The sequence below is a fragment of the Rana temporaria genome, chromosome 1 (assembly GCF_905171775.1).
Source record: "Rana temporaria chromosome 1, aRanTem1.1, whole genome shotgun sequence".
NCBI classification, from domain to species: Eukaryota; Metazoa; Chordata; class Amphibia; order Anura; family Ranidae; genus Rana; species Rana temporaria.
In genome coordinates this window covers 540,952-558,067 of record NC_053489.1, presented here as the reverse complement: position 1 = coordinate 558,067, position 17,116 = coordinate 540,952, and the positions used below count along the sequence as shown (strand labels likewise).

General features: G+C 49.1%; 1 protein-coding gene across 1 annotated transcript in view; it reads left to right on the top strand.

The window, feature by feature from the left end:
• LOC120918358 (mucin-17-like) overlaps window positions 1–17,116 on the top strand; it is a 70,959-nt gene that overhangs the window by 38,396 nt on the left and 15,447 nt on the right. The window contains exons 3-8 of the mRNA XM_040329910.1: window positions 4,524–4,636; window positions 7,461–7,535; window positions 8,259–8,393; window positions 8,474–8,551; window positions 9,806–9,957; window positions 10,425–10,479. Of these exons, the coding sequence (XP_040185844.1) occupies window positions 4,524–4,636; window positions 7,461–7,535; window positions 8,259–8,393; window positions 8,474–8,551; window positions 9,806–9,957; window positions 10,425–10,479 (608 nt within the window). The remainder of the gene's footprint in view (window positions 1–4,523; window positions 4,637–7,460; window positions 7,536–8,258; window positions 8,394–8,473; window positions 8,552–9,805; window positions 9,958–10,424; window positions 10,480–17,116) is intronic.

Genomic DNA, 17,116 nt, shown 5'->3' with positions numbered 1-17,116 from the left:
TGTTACTTTGTATCTCTCTATCTCCTGTCTGATCAATGTTTATAAACAATGTTACTTTGTATCTCTCTATCTCCCGTCTGATCAATGTTTATAAACAATGTTACTTTGTATCTATCTCCCGTCTGATCAATGTTTATAAACAATGTTACTTTGTATCTCTCTCTCTCCTGTCTGATCAATGTTTATAAACAATGTTACTTCGTATCTCTCTATCTCCCGTCTGATCAATGTTTATAAACAATGTTACTTTGTATCTCTATCTCCCGTCTGATCAATGTTTATAAACAATGTTACTTTGTATCTCTATCTCCCGTCTGATCAATGTTTATAAACAATGTTACTTTGTATCTCTCTCTCTCCCGTCTGATCAATGTTTATAAACAATGTTACTTTGTATCTCTCTCTCTCCCGTCTGATCAATGTTTATAAACAATGTTACTTTGTATCTCTCTCTCTCCCGTCTGATCAATGTTTATAAACAATGTTACTTTGTATCTCTATCTCCTGTCTGATCAATGTTTATAAACAATGTTACTTTGTATCTCTCTATCTCCTGTCTGATCAATGTTTATAAACAATGTTACTTTGTATCTCTATCTCCGTCTGATCAATGTTTATAAACAATGTTACTTCGTATCTCTCTATCTCCCGTCTGATCAATGTTTATAAACAATGTTACTTTGTATCTCTCTCTCTCCCGTCTGATCAATGTTTATAAACAATGTTACTTTGTATCTCTATCTCTCCCGTCTGATCAATGTTTATAAACAATGTTACTTTGTATCTCTCTCTCTCCCGTCTGATCAATGTTTATAAACAATGTTACTTTGTATCTCTCTATCTCCTGTCTGATCAATGTTTATAAACAATGTTACTTTGTATCTCTATCTCCCGTCTGATCAATGTTTATAAACAATGTTACTTTGTATCTCTCTCTCTCCCGTCTGATCAATGTTTATAAACAATGTTACTTTGTATCTCTCTATCTCCTGTCTGATCAATGTTTATAAACAATGTTACTTTGTATCTCTCTATCTCCTGTCTGATCAATGTTTATAAACAATGTTACTTTGTATCTCTCTCTCCTGTCTGATCAATGTTTATAAACAATGTTACTTTGTATCTCTCTATCTCCCGTCTGATCAATGTTTATAAACAATGTTACTTTGTATCTCTCTATCTCCCGTCTGATCAATGTTTATAAACAATGTTACTTTGTATCTCTCTATCTCCGTCTGATCAATGTTTATAAACAATGTTACTTTGTATCTCTCTATCTCCTGTCTGATCAATGTTTATAAACAATGTTACTTTGTATCTCTCTATCTCCCATCTGATCAATGTTTATAAACAATGTTACTTTGTATCTCTCTATCTCCTGTCTGATCAATGTTTATAAACAATGTTACTTTGTATCTCTCTCTCCTGTCTGATCAATGTTTATAAACAATGTTACTTTGTATCTCTCTATCTCCCGTCTGATCAATGTTTATAAACAATGTTACTTTGTATCTCTCTATCTCCCGTCTGATCAATGTTTATAAACAATGTTACTTTGTATCTCTCTATCTCCTGTCTGATCAATGTTTATAAACAATGTTACTTTGTATCTCTATCTCCCGTCTGATCAATGTTTATAAACAATGTTACTTTGTATCTCTCTCCCGTCTGATCAATGTTTATAAACAATGTTACTTTGTATCTCTCCATCTCCTGTCTGATCAATGTTTATAAACAATGTTACTTTGTATCTCTCTATCTCCCGTCTGATCAATGTTTATAAACAATGTTACTTTGTATCTCTCTATCTCCTGTCTGATCAATGTTTATAAACAATGTTACGTTGTATCTCTCTATCTCCCGTCTGATCAATGTTTATAAACAATGTTACTTTGTATCTCTCTATCTCCTGTCTGATCAATGTTTATAAACAATGTTACTTTGTATCTCTATCTCCCGTCTGATCAATGTTTATAAACAATGTTACTTTGTATCTCTCTCTCTCCTGTCTGATCAATGTTTATAAACAATGTTACTTTGTATCTCTCTATCTCCTGTCTGATCAATGTTTATAAACAATGTTACTTTGTATCTCTCTATCTCCTGTCTGATCAATGTTTATAAACAATGTTACTTTGTATCTCTCTATCTCCTGTCTGATCAATGTTTATAAACAATGTTACGTTGTATCTCTCTATCTCCCGTCTGATCAATGTTTATAAACAATGTTACTTTGTATCTCTCTATCTCCTGTCTGATCAATGTTTATAAACAATGTTACTTTGTATCTCTCTATCTCCTGTCTGATCAATGTTTATAAACAATGTTACTTTGTATCTCTATCTCCCGTCTGATCAATGTTTATAAACAATGTTACTTTGTATCTCTCTATCTCCTGTCTGATCAATGTTTATAAACAATGTTACTTTGTATCTCTCTATCTCCTGTCTGATCAATGTTTATAAACAATGTTCCTTTGTGTAGTGAGGTCTCTCCGGACTCCGGGTCCAATGATTAAAGTACAACTGAGGGCAAAACTTTTCTTCCTCTAGCTAGAGAAGGGGGAGGGGGGTTATAACCCCTGTCAGGTGTCCGGTACACAGGACAAATAGATGGGGGAGGGGGGGGTCACATCACTGCGATCCCACCGAACGTTCCGCACGCAACCCTCCTCCTCCTCCGACCTCAACCGGGAGGAGATCTCCTCACTTCTTACATCTCCACCCTGGACCTCCCTCTCCTGTGATTGGGGGGACCCCTAGTGGTGTATTTGTGTCATTACATCTCCATCCTGGATCGTTACTTTGTATTCTCCTCCTTCTCTCTCTCTATGATACAAGGAATGTTCTTTTATCAGACGGGGGAGAGACCCCTAGTGGTGTATTTGTGTCATTACATCTCATCACATCAATTACTTCCAATCAATTACATTAGGAGATCACCATTTGGTTTTCTTATCATGAATTCAATGTTGGTCATTTATTATTATTATTATTATTATTATTATTATTATTATTATTATTATTATTATACAGAATTTACATATTATTATTTTTATTATTATTATTATTATTATTATTATTATTATTATTATTATTATTATTATTATACAGATCTGCAGTGTACCCTGAGCTCTGTTCTCCCTTCTCTGGGCTCTCCAGGTCTTCCCTGAGCTAAGTCCTCCCCTCTCTGGGCTCTGAAGTTCTTCCCTGAGCTCAGTCCTCCCTTCTCTGGGATCTGCAGGTCTTCACTGAGCTCTGTTTTCCTTTCTCTGGGCTCTGCAGGTCTTCCCTGAGCTCTGTCCTCCCTTCTCTGGGCTCTGCAGGTCTTCCCTGAGCTCTCTCCTCCCTTCTCTGGGCTCTGAAGTTCTTCCCTGAGCTCAGTCCTCCCTTCTCTGGGATCTGCAGGTCTTCCCTGAGCTCTGTTCTCCCTTCTCTGGGCTCTCCAGGTCTTCCCTGAGCTAAGTCCTCCCCTCTCTGGGCTCTGCAGGTCTTCCCTGAGCTCTGTTCTCCCTTCTCTGGGCTCTCCAGGTCTTCCCTGAGCTAAGTCCTCCCCTCTCTGGGCTCTGCAGGTCTTCACTGAGCTCTGTTTTCCTTTCTCTGGGCTCTGCAGGTCTTCCCTGAGCTCTGTCCTCCCTTCTCTGGGCTCTGCAGGTCTTCCCTGAGCTCTGTTCTCCCTTCTCTGGGCTCTCCAGGTCTTCCCTGAGCTCTGTTCTCTCCTCTCTGGGCTCTGCAGGTCTTCCCTGAGCTCTGTTCTCCCTTCTCTGGGCTCTCCAGGTCTTCCCTGAGCTAAGTCCTCCCCTCTCTGGGCTCTGCAGGTCTTCACTGAGCTCTGTTTTCCTTTCTCTGGGCTCTGCAGGTCTTCCCTGAGCTCTGTCCTCCCTTCTCTGGGCTCTGCAGGTCTTCCCTGAGCTCTGTTTTCCCTTCTCTGGGCTCTGAAGGTCTTCCCTGAGCTCTGTCCTCCCCTCTCTGGGCTCTGATTATTATTATTATTATTATTATACAGGATTTATATATTATCATTATACAGGATTTATATATTATCATTATACAGGGTTTAAATATTATTATTATCATTATACAGAATTTAATTGGCACCAGCAGTTTGCGCAGCGCTGTACACGGTGAGGGTGGCGCAGTGGCGGGGGGCCATCTTAGGGGAGATCTATCACCCTCTGTGGGAGGTTCCACGTCATGAAGACACAATAAAAATGTTAAAATAAAAATTCAGAACACGACAGCCGCTTGTATTTTACCGACACAGATTCAGATCTTCAAACCTTTTACTCAACGCATTTCGCGGCCCTATGGCCTCTTCCTCGGGGGCGGGTCATTTCTAATACATATACAAGTTTCGTTGGTTTATCTGTAATACCCTATAATAAGACTAGGGGCAGTATAGAGAATGAGCCCAGCGGAAGGTCTGTGGCGTGCGGAGGGAAGTGGAGAAGACCCGGAGGGTCTTTTGTAAATCTGTGGGCCGGGGGTCTCTCACACTAATGGTCTTCTTTTCTCTCCTGGTAGTTGGCGGGTTGGAAGAACTGATCAAAAAATTCAACAAGAACCTGGTTCTGTATGGACTTTGCCGAGTGCCGGACCCCAACACCCAGGGGCCCCGACTCATCCTCATATACTGGGTAAGATGTCCTCACACCGGGGAATTCCTCCTGTACCACCGGTGGAAGTCGTAGTCTTATTAGTGGTAGGTAGTAGTGGGAGCAGCAGTTGTAGTATTTGTAGTAGTTGTAGTAATGCTTGTGTATTAGTAGTTGTAGTAATGGTTGTGGTATTAGTAGTTGTACTGGTAGTCATAACATTAGAGTAGCAGTAGAGTGATGGTAGTGGCAGCCGTAGTTGTAGTAGAAGTAATTGTGCTACTGGTGGTAGTAGTAGCAGTATTAGTGGTAGTTGTAGTAATAGCAGTGGTAGCAGTAGAATTAGTGCTAGCAAGGTTAGTAGTAACAATAGTATTTGTAGTAGTAGTAATAGGACTAGTAGTGGGAGCAGTATAAGTAGTAATAGTTGTAGTAATAATAGTAGTCATACGAGTAGTAATAGAAATAGTAGGCCAGATTAGCCCAGAGTATTAGTAGTAGTCATACTAGTAGTATTTGTAGTAATAGTAATAATCGTATTAATAGGAGCTCAGGAAAGAGCTACAGAGTCCAGAGAAGGGAGGACAGCGCTCAGGGAAGACCTGCAGAGCCCAGAGAAGGGAGAACAGAGCTCAGGGAAGACCTGCAGAGCCAAGAGAAGGGAGGACAGAGCTCAGGGAAGACCTGCAGAGCCCAGAGAAGGGAGAACAGAGCTCAGGGAAGACCTGCAGAGCCCAGAGAAGGGAGGACAGAGCTCAGGGAAGACCTGCAGATCCCAGAGAAGGGAGGACAGAGCTCAGGGAAGACCTGCAGAGCCCAGAGAAGGGAGGACAGAGCTCAGGGAAGACCTGCAGAGCCCAGAGAAGGGAGAACAGAGCTCAGGGAAGACCTGCAGATCCCAGAGAAGGGAGGACAGAGCTCAGGGAAGACCTGCAGAGCCCAGAGAAGGGAGGACAGAGCTCAGGGAAGACCTGCAGAGCCCAGAGAAGGGAGAACAGAGCTCAGGGAAGACCTGCAGATCCCAGAGAAGGGAGGACAGAGCTCAGGGAAGACCTGCAGAGCCCAGAGAAGGGAGGACAGAGCTCAGGGAAGACCTGCAGAGCCCAGAGAAGGGAGGACAGAGCTCAGGGAAGACCTGCAGAGCCCAGAGAAGGGAGGACAGAGCTCAGGGAAGACCTGCAGATCCCAGAGAAGGGAGGACAGAGCTCAGGGAAGACCTGCAGAGCCAAGAGAAGGGAGGACAGCGCTCAGGGAAGACCTGCAGAGCCCAGAGAAGGGAGAACAGAGCTCAGGGAAGACCTGCAGAGCCAAGAGAAGGGAGGACAGAGCTCAGGGAAGACCTGCAGAGCCCAGAGAAGGGAGAACAGAGCTCAGGGAAGACCTGCAGAGCCCAGAGAAGGGAGGACAGAGCTCAGGGAAGACCTGCAGATCCCAGAGAAGGGAGGACAGAGCTCAGGGAAGACCTGCAGAGCCCAGAGAAGGGAGGACAGAGCTCAGGGAAGACCTGCAGAGCCCAGAGAAGGGAGAACAGAGCTCAGGGAAGACCTGCAGATCCCAGAGAAGGGAGGACAGAGCTCAGGGAAGACCTGCAGAGCCCAGAGAAGGGAGGACAGAGCTCAGGGAAGACCTGCAGAGCCCAGAGAAGGGAGAACAGAGCTCAGGGAAGACCTGCAGAGCCCAGAGAAGGGAGGACAGAGCTCAGGGAAGACCTGCAGAGCCCAGAGAAGGGAGGACAGAGCTCAGGGAAGACCTGCAGAGCCCAGAGAAGGGAGGACAGAGCTCAGGGAAGACCTGCAGAGCCCAGAGAAGGGAGGACAGAGCTCAGGGAAGACCTGCAGATCCCAGAGAAGGGAGGACAGAGCTCAGGGAAGACCTGCAGAGCCCAGAGAAGGGAGAACAGAGCTAAGGGAAGACCTACAGAGCCCAGAGAAGGGAGGACAGAGCTCAGGGAAGACCTGCAGAGCCCAGAGAAGGGAGGACAGAGCTCAGGGAAGACCCGCAGAGCCCAGAGAAGGGAGGACAGAGCTCAGGGAACACGTGCAGAGCCCAGAGAAAGGAAAACAGAGCTTGGTCGTATCTATGCGCCTGTTTCAGAGAATCAGTTACGCATAGACCTCCCTAAGATACGACAGGTGTAAGTGTTTTACACCGTCGTATCTTAGGCGTATCTTAGGCTGCATATTTACGCTGGCCACTAGGTGGCACTACCGTATAGTTACGCGAGGAATATGCAAATGAGCTAGATACGCCAATTCAGAAACGTACGTCCCGCCGGCGCATTTTTTTACGTTGTTTACGTTCATTTTTTTTCGCCGTATAGTTACCCCTGCTATAGGAGGCGTAGCTAATGATAAGTATGGCCGTCGTTCCCGCGCCGAGTTTTGAAATTTTTACGTCGTTTGCGTAAGTCGTTTGCGAATACGGCTGTACGTCATTTACGCTCACGCCGAATCCAATACATCCTTGCGACGTAATTTGGAGCAATGCAAACTGGGATATTTTACGGACGGCGCATGCGCAGTTAAAAAAACGTGAAAAAAGCGGGGTCAAGTAAAATTTAAATAAAACACGCCCCCAACATCCCCATTTGAATTAGGCAGGCTTACGCCGCCACACATACGTTACGCCACCGTAACTAAGGGCGCAAGTTCTTTCTGAATACAGAACTTGCGCCCAAAGTTAAAGCGGCGTAACGTATCGGAGATACGTTACGCCGGAAGAAAGATGCGCTCATCTTTCTGAATCAGGCCTACGAAGATTAATGAAGGTCCTTTGAATGGGTGTCACCCCAAATAGCACGGGAGGCGGGGGGCAGTTTTAGGAAACACCCCGTCCTCCCCAATCTTACCGCTTTCTTTCATGGCAGGTCGGTGAAAATGTGGACGCGTCACGGAAAGAGGTCAGCACCCAGCACCTTCCCGCCATCCGCAGGTTCTTCAAGGTAGGTAGAGGCGTGTGTGTGTGTGTGATGACTACAGACAGGAAGTGAGAAGTTCCATCATCTTCATTCTCTCACAAACCCCAGCAGGGGGCGCCACCTTTCCTTCTCTGGCGGTTTTCCTGAAGCAAACTGATTTCCCGGAGCACGATGTCCCCGAACCGTCCTGAAAAACTGCATCATCACTGAGTCTTTCTGTTGGCTCCATAGTAAGATCGGGTTTGGTGCTCCCCCTGCTGGTCACTGGGTGCTGCAGACTTTAGCGGTGCTATCTCCTGATCACAGTATTACAGTGTAAGCATCCAACTGATCAGCAGATTTCATAGCTAAAGTACTCAACAGGGAGGGGCATGCATGACTAAAGGGATGCCGGCAATGTGTTCTTTCATCAGTGGCGTCACTGAGGGGGGGCCAGAGGGGGCCCTGACCCCCCCAACATTATGCTGTGCCCCCCAATTGAAACACGTATTTTATCTGCAGCGGGTGCCTTGCATCTTGCTCAGGCCGCCACCGAGTGGACACAGGCTCTCCTTACTAAGGTGGCGGCCCGAGCAAGATGCGGGACTTTCATGTGGTGCTCTGGAATAGCAGTACGATGACTTCTCCAGCCCTAAAGATCACGACCACACATGACGAAGAACAAAGAGAAAGATAATTCTGTTATTGTTCCCCCCCCCCCCCCCAATTCCTTGAGGGTGACCCGTGTCCCCGTGTTGTCTCCTCCAGGAGGCCAGCGTCATGCTCCGCGCCCAGCGCATAGAGGATCTATCACCGGAGGCCGTGACCCAGGCCCTCAACAAAGTGCCACAGCCCACCCGGTCCTTCCACCGACCCCGACTTCCCGGATCTCACGATTTGGTGGTGAGTGACCCCCCCATTGTATCCCTCATCAGGTGATGAATCTCCTCCGCAAATCCTGATTTCTTCTCTTCTTTCTTTAGGGGACGAATTACACAAAAACCAACCCGGCCATAGAGATGAAGTTCAGTATGAGGGACTCGTTCTGGCAGAGGAATGAGGTGAGGTTCAGGGATCGGCGGAGAGTAGTGACCATCCCGGTGTATAGTTCTGGAATCACATGATGCCCCATGATGATTACCGACCATCCCTGAGATCAGGAGGCCAGATATGAGGACCCCCGGCCCCGCTCTCATCCTGGTCCTCCCGCTCTCATTCTGGTCCCCCCGCTCTCATCCTGGTCCTCCCGATCTCATCCTGGTCCTCCCGATCTCATCCTGGTCCTCCCGATCTCATCCTGGTCCTCCCGATCTCATCCTGGTCCTCCCGCTCTCATCCTGGTTCTCCAGCTCTCATTCTGGTCCCCCCGCTCTCATCCTGGTCCCCCTACTCTCATCCTGGTCCCCCGCTCTCATCCTGGTCCCCCCGCTCTCATCCTGGTCCCCCCGCTCTCATCCTGGTCCTCCCGCTCTCATCCTGGTCCCCTCGCTCTCATTCTGGTCCCCCCGCTCTCATCCTGGTCCCCCTACTCTCATCCTGGTCCCCTCGCTCTCATCCTGGTCCTCCCGCTCTCATCCTGGTCCCGCGCTCTCATCCTGGTCCTCCCGCTCTCATCCTGGTCCCCTCGCTCTCATCCTTGTCCCCCCACTCTCATCCTGGTCCTCCCGCTCTCATCCTGGTCCCCCCACTCTCATCCTGGTCCCGCGCTCTCATCCTGGTCCTCCCGCTCTCATCCTGGTCCCCTCGCTCTCATCCTGGTCCCCCCGCTCTCATCCTGGTCCCCCCGCTCCCATCCTGGTCCCCCCACTCTCATCCTGGTCCTCCCACTCTCATCCTGGTCCCCCCGCTCCCATCTTGGTCCTCCCGCTCTCATCCTGGTCCCCCTGCTCTCATTCTGGTCCCCCCGCTCCCATCTTGGTCCCCCCGCTCTCATCCTGGTCCCCCCGCTCTCATCCTGGTCCCCCCGCTCTCATCCTGGTCCTCCCGCTCTCATCCTGGTCCCCCCGCTCTCATCCTGGTCCCCCTGCTCTCATCCTGGTCCTCCCGCTCTTATCCTGGTCCCCCCCCACTCTCATCCTGGTCTCCCCACTCTCATCCTGGCCCCCCCGCTCTCATCCTGGCCCCCCCTCTCATCCTGGCCCCCCGCTCTCATCCTGGTCTCCCCACTCTCATCCTGGCCCCCCGCTCTCATCCTGGTCCTCCCGCTCTCATCCTGGTCCCCTCGCTCTCATCCTGATCTCCCCACTCTCATCCTGGTCTCCCCGCTCTCATCCTGGTCCTCTTGCTCTATAGTAACTTCACTGTTTTCTCTGCAGAGAGAGGAGGAGAGGAGGAAGGAACACGAACGTCTGCGGTTACAGGAGGAACGGATTACGATGGAGAAAGAGAGAATAGAGAGAGAGCGGCTGGAAGAAGAGGATCGGGAGCGCCGGATCGAGGAGAAGGAGAGGATGGTGGGGGAGCAGAGGTGAGGACATTGTACTGAGGCCATGACATGACTCCTCATCTGGTCCCATGACTCAGACCGGTGGAGGAGCAGAGGTGAGGACATTGTACTGATACCAGACATGACTGAATGGAGCAGCGCACCCCCTCTGGTCACATGACTTGGGTTCATTGTATGGATGCCGCTAATGAGTGTGACTAGCGCTGGTCTCCTGGGTCTCTTGGCAGGAGCTCTGGTCCTCACCCTCTGATATCTTACTGTTGGTCCCCTTGAAGATGTATATTTGTCAGATTCTTTGTGATGGTGACATTTCCCGCACCGACATTTTATTTTTATCCCCTTAAACCAAAACCTCTTTGACCCCTCCCCCCCTATACACCAATCACTGCCGTGTCTTCGGTGTAGGATGATGCATTGCAGTACCAGATCTTCTAGGACTGAAGGATTGTCTCTGGATATTTACTAACCTCATTACTGTCTCTGTACAGGAAGGAGCAGGCGAGACTGGAGGCCGAGCAGAGGAGGACGGAGAAGGCTCGATGGGTGAGTGACAGCCGGGAGTCCATAGGGGTCCACAGCTCAGCCTCACACCTCTGACCAAGCCTGACCCACCACAGCTCAGCCTCACACCTCTGACCAAGCCTGACCCACCACAACTCAGCCTCACACCTCTGACCAAGCTTGACCCACCACAGCTCAGCCTCACACCTCTGACCAAGCCTGACCCACCACAACTCAGCCTCACACCTCTGACCAAGCTTGACCCACCACAGCTCAGCCTCACACCTCTGACCAAGCTTGACCCACCACAGCTTAGCCTCACACCTCTGACCAAGCCTGACCCACCACAGCTCAGCCTCACACCTCTGACCAAGCTTGACCCACCACAGCTCAGCCTCACACCTCTGACCAAGCCTGACCCACCACAGCTCAGCCTCACACCTCTGACCAAGCTTGACCCACCACAGCTCAGCCTCACACCTCTGACCAAGCTTGACCCACCACAGCTCAGCCTCACACCTCTGACCAAGCTTGACCCACCACAGCTCAGCCTCACACCTCTGACCAAGCTTGACCCACCACAGCTCGGCCTCACACCTCTGACCAAGCTTGACCCACCACAACCAAGCCCCACACCTCTGACCAAGCTTGACCCACCACAGCTCAGCCTCACACCTCTGACCAAGCTTGACCCACCACAACCAAGCCCCACACCTCTGACCAAGCTTGACCCACCACAGCTCAGCCTCACACCTCTGACCAAGCTTGACCCACCACAGCTCAGCCTCACACCTCTGACCCACCACAGCTCAGCCTCACACCTCTGACCAAGCTTGACCCACCACAACTCAGCCTCACACCTCTGACCAAGCTTGACCCACCACAGCCAAGCCTCATACCTCTGACCAAGCTTGACCCACCACAACCAAGCCCCACACCTCTGACCAAGCTTGACCCACCACAGCTCAGCCTCACACCTCTGACCAAGCTTGACCCACCACAGCTCAGCCTCACACCTCTGACCAAGCTTGACCCACCACAGCCAAGCCTCACACCTCTGACCAAGCTTGACCCACCACAGCTCAGCCTCACACCTCTGACCAAGCTTGACCCACCACAGCCAAGCCTCACACCTCTGACCAAGCTTGACCCACCACAGCTCAGCCTCACACCTCTGACCAAGCTTGACCCACCACAGCCAAGCCTCACACCTCTGACCAAGCTTGACCCACCACAGCTCAGCCTCACACCTCTGACCAAGCTTGACCCACCACAACCAAGCCCCACACCTCTGACCAAGCTTGACCCACCACAGCTCAGCCTCACACCTCTGACCAAGCTTGACCCACCACAACCAAGCCCCACACCTCTGACCAAGCTTGACCCACCACAGCTCAGCCTCACACCTCTGACCAAGCTTGACCCACCACAGCCAAGCCTCACACCTCTGACCAAGCTTGACCCACCACAGCTCAGTCTCACACCTCTGACCAAGCTTGACCCACCACAACTCAGCCTCACACCTCTGACCAAGCTTGACCCACCACAAGCCCAAGCCTCATACCTCTGACCAAGCTTGACCCACCACAACCAAGCCCCACACCTCTGACCAAGCTTGACCCACCACAGCTCAGCCTCACACCTCTGACCAAGCTTGACCCACCACAGCTCAGCCTCACACCTCTGACCAAGCTTGACCCACCACAGCCAAGCCTCACACCTCTGACCAAGCTTGACCCACCACAGCTCAGCCTCACACCTCTGACCAAGCTTGACCCACCACAACTCAGCCTCACACCTCTGACCAAGCTTGACCCACCACAGCCAAGCCTCATACCTCTGACCAAGCCTGACCCACCACAGCCAAGCCCCACACCTCTGACCAAGCTAGACCCACCACAGCTCAGCCTCACACCTCTGACCAAGCTTGACCCACCACAGCTCAGCCTCACACCTCTGACCAAGCTTGACCCACCACAGCTCAGCCTCATACCTCTGACCAAGCTTGACCCACCACAGCTCAGCCTCACACCTCTGACCAAGCTTGACCCACCACAGCTCAGCCTCACACCTCTGACCAAGCCTGACCCACCACAGCTCAGCCTCACACCTCTGACCAAGCTTGACCCACCACAGCTCAGCCTCACACCTCTGACCAAGCCTGACCCACCACAGCTCAGCCTCACACCTCTGACCAAGCTAGACCCACCACAGCTCAGCCTCACACCTCTGACCAAGCTTGACCCACCACAGCTCAGCCTCACACCTCTGACCAAACTTGACCCACCACAGCTCAGCCTCACACCTCTGATCAAGCTTGACCCACCACAGCTCAGCCTCACACCTCTGACCAAGCCTGACCCACCACAGCTCAGCCTCACACCTCTGACCAAGCTAGACCCACCACAGCTCAGCCTCACACCTCTAACCAAGCCTGACCCACCACAGCTTAGCCTCACACCTCTGACCAAGCTAGACCCACCACAGCTCAGCCTCACACCTCTGACCAAGCTAGACCCACCACAGCTCAGCCTCACACCTCTGACCAAGCTTGACCCACCACAGCTCAGCCTCACACCTCTGATCAAGCTTGACCCACCACAGCTCAGCCTCACACCTCTGACCAAGCCTGACCCACCACAACCCAGCCTCACACCTCTGACCAAGCTTGACCCACCACAACTCAGCCTCACACCTCTGACCAAGCCTGACCCACCACAGCTCAGCCTCACACCTCTGACCAAGCTTGACCCACCACAGCTCAGCCTCACACCTCTGACCAAGCTTGACCCACCACAGCTCAGCCTCACACCTCTGACCAAGCTTGACCCACCACAACTCAGCCTCACACCTCTGACCAAGCTTGACCCACCACAGCTCAGCCTCACACCTCTGACCAAGCTTGACCCACCACAGCTTAGCCTCACACCTCTGACCAAGCTTGACCCACCACAGCTCAGCCTCACACCTCTGACCAAGCTTGACCCACCGCAGCTCAGCCTCACAACTCTGACCAAGCTTGACCCACCACAGCTCGGCCTCACACCTCTGACCAAGCTTGACCCACCACAGCTACTGTGATGCAAGTTATTAATGGAGCCGGGTCCAAGCTGAACTACATAATCCAGCTCTGATGGACATGGACAGCTCTGATAGACATGGACAGTTCTGATAGACATGGACAGTTCTGATAGACACGGACAGTTCTGATAGACACGGACAGCTCTGATAGACATGGACAGTTCTGATAGACATGGACAGCTCTGATAGACATGGACAGTTCTGATAGACATAGACAGTTCTGATAGACATGGACAGTTCTGATCAACATGGGCAGTTCTGATAGACACGGACAGTTCTGATAGATGTGGACAGTTCTGATAGATGTGGACAGTTCTGATAGACATGGACAGCTCTGATAGACATGGACAGCTCTGATAGACATGGAGAGTTCTGATAGACATGGAGAGTTCTGATAGACATGGACAGTTCTGATAGACATGGACAGGTCTGATAGACGCGGACAGTTCTGATAGACATGGACAGTTCTGATAGACATGGACAGCTCTGATAGACATGGACAGTTCTGATAGACATGGAGAGTTCTGATAGACATGGAGAGTTCTGATAGACATGGAGAGTTCTGATAGACATGGAGAGTTCTGATAGACATGGACAGTTCTGATAGACACGGACAGTTCTGATAGACGTGGACAGTTCTGATAGCCATGGAAAGTTCTGATAGACATGGACAGTTCTGATAGACATGGATAGTTCCGATAGACGTGGACAGTTCTGATAGATGTGGACAGTTCCGATAGACGTGGACAGTTCTGATAGACATGGACAGTTCTGATAGACATGGATAGTTCTGATAGACATGGACAGCTCTGATAGACATGGGCAGTTCTGATAGACATGGACAGTTCTGATAGACATGGAGAGTTCTGATAGACATGGAGAGTTCTGATAGACATGGAGAGTTCTGATAGACATGGACAGCTCTGATAGACATGGATGGTTCTGATAGACATGGATAGTTCTGATAGACATGGACGGTTCTGATAGACATGGAGAGTTCTGATAGACATGGAGAGTTCTGATAGACACGGACAGTTCTGATAGACATGGAGAGTTCTGATAGACATGGATGGTTCTGATAGACACGGACAGCTCTGATAGACATGGACGGTTCTGATAGACATGGAGAGTTCTGATAGACATGGAGAGTTCTGATAGACATGGAGAGTTCTGATAGACATGGATGGTTCTGATAGACATGGATGGTTCTGATAGACATGGAGAGTTCTGATAGACATGGATGGTTAAGATAGACAGGGACAGTTCTGATAGACATGGAGAGTTCTGATAGACAGGGACAGTTCTGATAGACATGGAGAGTTCTGATAGACAGGGACAGTTCTGATAGACATGGAGAGTTCTGATAGACATGGATAGTTCTGATAGACATGGACAGCTATGATAGACATGGATAGTTCTGATAGACATGGACGGTTCTGATAGACATGGAGAGTTCTGATAGACATGGAGAGTTCTGATAGACATGGAGAGTTCTGATAGACATGGAGAGTTCTGATAGACATGGACAGCTCTGATAGACATGGACAGGTCTGATAGACATGGACATTTCTGATAGACATGGAGAGTTCTGATAGACATGGACAGTTCTGATAGACATGGACAGTTCTGATAGACATGGACAGTTCTGATAGACACGGACAGCTCTGATAGACACGGACAGTTCTGATAGACATGGACAGTTCTGATAGACACGGAGAGTTCTGATAGACATGGACAGCTCTGATAGACTAAACAGTTCTGATAGACATGGACAGCTCTGATAGACATGGAGAGTTCTGATAGACATGGACAGTTCTGATAGACATGGACAGCTCTGATAGACATGGACAGCTCTGATAGACATGGACAGTTCTGATAGACATGGAGAGTTCTGATAGACACGGACAGTTCTGATAGACATGGATTGTTTTGATAGACATGGAGAGTTCTGATAGACATGGACAGCTCTGATAGACATGGAGAGTTCTGATAGACATGGACGGTTCTGCTAGACATGGACAGTTCTGATAGACATGGACAGTTCTGATAGACACGGACAGCTCTGATAGACACGGACAGTTCTGATAGACATGGACAGTTCTGATAGACATGGACAGCTCCGATAGACATGGATGGTTCTGATAGACATGGCGAGTTCTGATAGACATGGACAGTTCTGATAGACACGGACAGTTCTGATAGACATGGATTGTTTTGATAGACATGGAGAGTTCTGATAGACATGGACAGCTCTGATAGACATGGAGAGTTCTGATAGACATGGATAGTCCTGATAGACATGGACAGCTCTGATAGACATGGACAGTTCTGATGGACATGGAGAGTTCTGATAGACATGGACAGCTCTGATAGACATGGACAGTTCTGATGGACATGGATGGTTCTGATAGACATGGGCAGCTCTGATAGACATGGACGGTTCTGATAGACATGGAGAGTTCTGATAGACATGGAGAATTCTGATAGACATGGACAGCTATGAAAGACATGGACAGTTCTGATAGACATGGACAGTTCTGATAGACATGGACCAGCTGATAGACATGGACAGCTATGATAGACATGGACAGTTCTGATAGACACGGACAGTTCTGATAGACATGGAGAGTTCTGATAGACATGGAGAGTTCTGATAGACATGGACAGCTCTGATAGACATGGAGAGTTCTGATAGACATTGAGAGTTCTGATAGACATGGACAGTTCTGATAGACATGGAGAGTTCTGATAGACATGGAGAGTTCTGATAGACATGGTCGGCTCTAATAGACATGGAGAGTTCTGATAGACATGGACGGTTCTGATAGACATGGACAGCTCTGATAGACATGGACAGTTCTGATAGACATGGCGAGTTCTGATAGACATGGACAGTTCTGATAGACACGGACAGTTCTGATAGACATGGATTGTTTTGATAGACATGGAGAGTTCTGATAGACATGGACAGCTCTGATAGACATGGAGAGTTCTGATAGACATGGATAGTCCTGATAGACATGGACAGCTCTGATAGACATGGACAGTTCTGATGGACATGGAGAGTTCTGATAGACATGGACGGTTCTGATAGACATGGAGAGTTCTGATAGACATGGAGAATTCTGATAGACATGGACAGCTATGAAAGACATGGACAGTTCTGATAGACATGGACAGTTCTGATAGACATGGACAGCTCTGATAGACATGGATGGTTCTGATAGACACGGACAGTTCTGATAGACATGGACAGCTATGATAGACATGGACAGTTCTGATAGACACGGACAGTTCTGATAGACATGGAGAGTTCTGATAGACATGGAGAGTTCTGATAGACATGGACAGCTCTGATAGACATGGAGAGTTCTGATAGACATTGAGAGTTCTGATAGACATGGACGGTTCTGATAGACATGGAGAGTTCTGATAGACATGGAGAGTTCTGATAGACATGGTCGGCTCTAATAGACATGGAGAGTTCTGATAGACATGGACGGTTCTGATAGACATGGACAGCTCTGATAGACATGGACGGTTCTGATAGACATGGACAGCTCTGATAGACATGACAGTCTGATAGACATGGACGGTT